At 31.3% G+C, this 5,134-nt stretch overlaps 1 protein-coding gene across 1 annotated transcript in view; it reads right to left on the bottom strand.

Annotated features, from left to right (window-relative positions):
• Positions 1–218: 218 nt before the first annotated feature.
• The window catches only part of LOC106463968 (AP-1 complex subunit gamma-1-like), a 31,810-nt gene continuing 26,894 nt past the window's right edge, over positions 219–5,134 (bottom strand). Inside the window, exons 20-21 of the mRNA XM_022391604.1 lie at positions 4,173–4,295; positions 219–2,685 (exon numbers count right to left, since the gene is read on the bottom strand). Of these exons, the coding sequence (XP_022247312.1) occupies positions 4,194–4,295 (102 nt within the window). The 3' untranslated portion in view covers positions 219–2,685; positions 4,173–4,193. The remainder of the gene's footprint in view (positions 2,686–4,172; positions 4,296–5,134) is intronic.

Genomic DNA, 5,134 nt, shown 5'->3' with positions numbered 1-5,134 from the left:
TAGCCATGAATCTATAATTAATAAAATATAAAACTTTTTCATTCCGAATTCGAAGCTTTAATTATTAGGTTAAGTTTTACTAAAGTTGTTTGACCTAATAAAATGAACCTCTTTCATCATATTAGGTATTTTATTATTACATTGAAACACATAATAAATAAATGGTTTTGGTGGTTTTCCTTGAGGTAGCTTAAACAAAACACAAGTGCCTACTGAGCTAACATTTCAATCATTTTTAACATGCTTTATTTTCTTCATGCATGAAAGCTGAATAACTCTAGTGAAGTTTATAAAATTAATTGTTTATCTAAACTTCAAAAAATAACAATCCTGTTAATTAACAACACTATATGTAATAACATAATCCTGTCCTCGTCAGATCTAAAACTGTAACAAGCTTCTTCTACCAATACAATTCAGTTAACAACATTATATGTAATAACATAATCCTGTCCTCGTCAGATTCTCAAACTGTAACAAGCTTCTTCTACCAATACAATTCAATTAACAACACTATATGTAAGTCATGACGTTTGCAACCAGACATTCTGTTATACTGTTTATGGTGATGCTCTGACTAATAAAAACACTTGGTTGTAAACCATGAGTGAAAATATTCATATCGCATTTGTAAGATTAGGGTGTTACTTAAAATACAAACTTTTTTAGTTGTCGAGAAGCCTACAAAGTTGAAAGATAAACAAGATAAACAGTAGTTGATAACTGGTGAGATAAAGTGTAAATAAATGGAAGGTCTATCGGTAAATGACCGACACAGATTTTTCATATGTTTAACTGAGGAAATAGTTTACATTGACTCTAGACAGAGATAAGCACCATATGTTTTGTACATAAACAAATTTATATCAAAATATTCAATTGTGGTCAGTAGAAATGAAAGACTGACCAATGAAACACTGATAGTTACATCATGCTGGTCTAACTAAGACATGAAAACTTTAATAGTGGTAAACTTCCAATATATTCTGCTACTGTACCAAAAAAGATTGAAAATTGTTTTCAAAGTTTACCCAAGAACTTCGGGCGAGTTCCCAAAGAAAATGAGTTGTAGTTTTGTGTTATGACACCCGATACTTTAAGCACTACAGAATTATTTTACTGACTTGTTCACGACAAAAACACACTACAGCAGTAAACGGAATCCTTTAACAGAGGAAAGCTTCTAGCCTGAAACTAAAAACTCACTAATAAATGAATGAATCCTCACACCACTAATAAATTTTAATTTTTTCAGATACTTTACATTTATTCGTCTATAGACTACAAGTAAATTTTAAACACTTTTAATATAACCTGCTTTGTCCATGGAAGAACCTATTTCCTTTCTCTATTCAATTATTTTTGGGGATCTTTAACCCCAAATAAACCTGGGCCGAACAACAATCTTCTTACAGTTTAACAATAAACGAGCTCTTAAAAAACAAATGACACACTATTCTAACTTATCCTTTTTCATTACAGAAAAAAAAACAACTGATGGCTTTAGGACTGAAATAAGTTAATCAGTTTCGACCATTTCCTAATGCAGATATTTTCTTTAAAACAAATTCTACCTTATATTTCTCTTCCTTACGTTAATCAATTTGCTGGAAGGAATGATAGTTGAGGCCTACATTACATTAAACTTAATTCTGTTTATCTATGAAAAGAGTTCTCTACAAATTGGAAATGACAAACATAAGACGGCAAAGAAGCCGAAATAATTTTTTTGGGGGCAACAATTTAAGATAGTGGTTGATAAAATTTTGAAGTTTAACAATTTTAAGTATAATAACAAAAACTGAAAAATAAATTTTGGATACAGTAATACAAGATTATGTGGAAGAGAAAAAAAAAGGTGGTGGGAACAAAAAAAAACTTAATTTTTTATTCCTATTTCCTAAACTTCTACTTCATCTAATATAATACAAGATTTCTAATTAAAGAGGAAATAAAGTCTACGACTACAGTCTGGAAACTTGAATCAGCTACAGTATTATACAATGATGGTATAAAAAAATTAGCAAACCGTTTAATATTTATACCTTTTTCTTAAATACTAGCTCACTAAATAATATAAAATTCTCCAATTAAAAAATTTTCATATTATTTTCTAATTTTTAAATCACTTAGAACAAAACTTTAATAACCAATCAACATCAAAATCAATAAATCCTAAATAAAAAAAAAAATAACCATTTAAAAGTAGCGTGTCCTTTACTAAATTATTTTATTATCTTACATTAATTAGATCAAAATATGGCAACACGTTACACTTCGAATAAACTTATGGCAATCTGACATGCGTTTAGTCACGAGATCAACTCCCAATTTCTTTCACACTTTCCGGTAGACTAAATATTACTTTTGTTTAGAGAGGTACTAAGCTGACGGATGAAAGGTTTAATGAAAACGTTCACTTGTGGCGTAAGGTTATCCTTATCTTGTTTGAAAATATGACTGTTGAGGAAAGTTAGAACATTTTATCAGTCACGACCGGCGACGGGAAGAAATCCACGTCATACGAAGTGGCAGCAGTAACACATACTGCTAATACGAGTTTATTTCTTAATGGTATATGATGGAAAACATACAACTTAGATGTTCTGATCACGTTAGTCAGTTTTCCCAACGTAATAATGGACTCCTCAATATCAATACATTCCTTTTCCTCTGAATATTGACCTGAAAATAAGGGAAAATAGAAGCTTTTAAAAGTCAGGCTTCCTGTCTACTGAATCTCAAATCATATCCTCTTAGTATTATTTAAAAAAAATATTTTCCTTTCTCTCTCACAAAACTCTGGACTATATCCTCTTAACCCTCTCAGCACAGGCGGATGTGGTTACCATCCACTCGACCATGGAAGAGATATTTATGGTAACTCTGTGTGTTCCACGTTACATGTACTCCATGATAAAAACTGCATGCCAATTTCAAAATAACCGTTGTTGGATTATAGTGTAAAATTAACTCTTTAAAATAAACATATACACGCATATGTAACCTCTACATGTAGGCTACAAAGCTCAAACAAATCTGTTGAAGGTGGGCTTGGCAGTTGTTAGGGGTTGAAAACAATTACTTATTGTTTCAACTGTATTCATTCAGGGAACTTTAAAATGAATGAGTCTAAAGGTTATATGTAAGCATCTTATTGTCTAGATTACCTCTACTCAACAGTCATTGAATTACTGAAGAGCCAAAATACAGACATTTTATAGCTCATTTGTCATGTGACAATACAGCTGAAGTTTTAAGTAGTTTTTTTTAAAGGTTTATTTTGAAATAAAGAACTTAAAACTCTGATAATATAAAACTTCAAATCATATCATACATTATAATATTAATTTCATTCACGTACATTTATAGTAAAGGTGTTTAATTACATTTTGAATGTAACACAGGGAAGCATTTAAAGGGGCACCTGTTGCAGAAAGGGTTAATATACTAAAAAAAATAACACAGACAATCTGTCTTATGAACATCATAATCAGTGTTCCTCAATCACCTGTCCACAGACTGGTGTCAGCCCATCATAACCAACTTGCTGGTACATTTCAAGAAAACTGACAGAATAATGATATGTAAATTGTAATGGTTTTTTTCGTTGTACTTGCATTTCAATGACCTGCAACAGTTTATTGAGCCAGTTTCTGGCATCAGAAGGGTTCAGAAATGCTGCTTTAGATCATATGCTCTAAATACATAAAAAAAAATCGTACATCCTTTCTGCCTACCAAATCTATACATCATGCCCTCTGGAGACATAAAAAAATCGTACATCCTTTCTGCCTACCAAATCTATACATTATGCCCTCTGGAGACATAAAAAAATCGTATTCCCTTTCAGCCTACCAAATCTAGATGATGTCCTATTAATATACTGAAATTATATTCCTTTTTTATGTACTGATTCTATGGGATGCCCTAAAATATATTGAAATCACACTACAGGTTAAATGTTTTTACATCATAATCAAACTTCTTATTTACTGCTAGAACATATTTAACCTTTATTTTCATTATTTGTTTACTTATTCAGTGAAGAAACCGTTCACTGCAAGTAAATTCTCGTAACTTTCAATATTAGCTAATAAATATTCAATTTTTTTGTTATTTAAATTAATTCTTATTATTAGAATTTCATGCTTTATTTTACTTATACGTACATCAGTAAGTACTTGACCAACTCATTCCCAGATCACTGATGGAAAGGTGTTCACTTCAGTCTGTTCTTGAACGGCCGATCCACTGATATTATACGATATTCTTATTCTCATCCTTAACTGAGACTACAAAAAATAGAGAAAAATTTATCAATCTGGATATCAATTCATATTATTCAAAAATTTAGCAAGAGCTTCTCAACTGGTTTATGTTTATTAAACCCATGCGTTTCTATAATTATATTTTGACATAGTAAAAACTTTTGAAATCTTCCAAGCTGGTCTGTGTGCAGTTAACGATCAGTTCGTTGTGGTTGTTTTATTTATTAGGCATGCATTGGTACCCAACTGGTTATTGGGCTACCTGGTAATACTCGGCTACGTCTGAGTGTCGAAGTTAGCCATCTAAGCCCTAATCTTTGTGGCAACTAACACGGTACTGAAAGTTACAGTCAATAATTGGTTTAGTTAAAAAAAAACTTTTCCGAGAAACAAAAACTGACCGCCCGCTGAAAGTCATGGATTGAGAGAACAATAGGGGTTAATAACAGACACGTCTTGAGAAGTGGATTTCTGAGGAAGGTGGGGGGGGTTTTGAGAACAATAGGGGTTAACGTTTGAGAAGTTGGAGCTAGATATTGAAAGTTGAAAGTAAAACGTGAATGTTCTGTTAGTGATTAAATATAATAAACGTCAATTTTGTTTTTCTTAAATATATTCTTAAAATTGTGTGACCTAGATACAGCAAAATCAATGACAAACTATGACTACATATCTATTTCAGGGCGGCCATAAAACTGGAAAAGTCAGGAAAAACTGAGCCGAACCTGTAAGTATATGTACAACGTGATGCTAAGTTACTCCAATTTAAACTTTATAAAAGTTATTTTGGTGTTAATAATGGATTCTTTACATAATTCAGCTACACAGATTTTGAAAATAATATTCATTTTTTTTCTATCATG

The sequence above is a fragment of the Limulus polyphemus genome, unplaced genomic scaffold (assembly GCF_000517525.1).
Source record: "Limulus polyphemus unplaced genomic scaffold, Limulus_polyphemus-2.1.2 Scaffold1531, whole genome shotgun sequence".
NCBI classification, from domain to species: domain Eukaryota; kingdom Metazoa; phylum Arthropoda; class Merostomata; order Xiphosura; family Limulidae; genus Limulus; species Limulus polyphemus.
The sequence above is the reverse complement of the archived record's forward strand: the minus strand, read 5'-3'. Positions and strand labels throughout refer to the sequence as shown.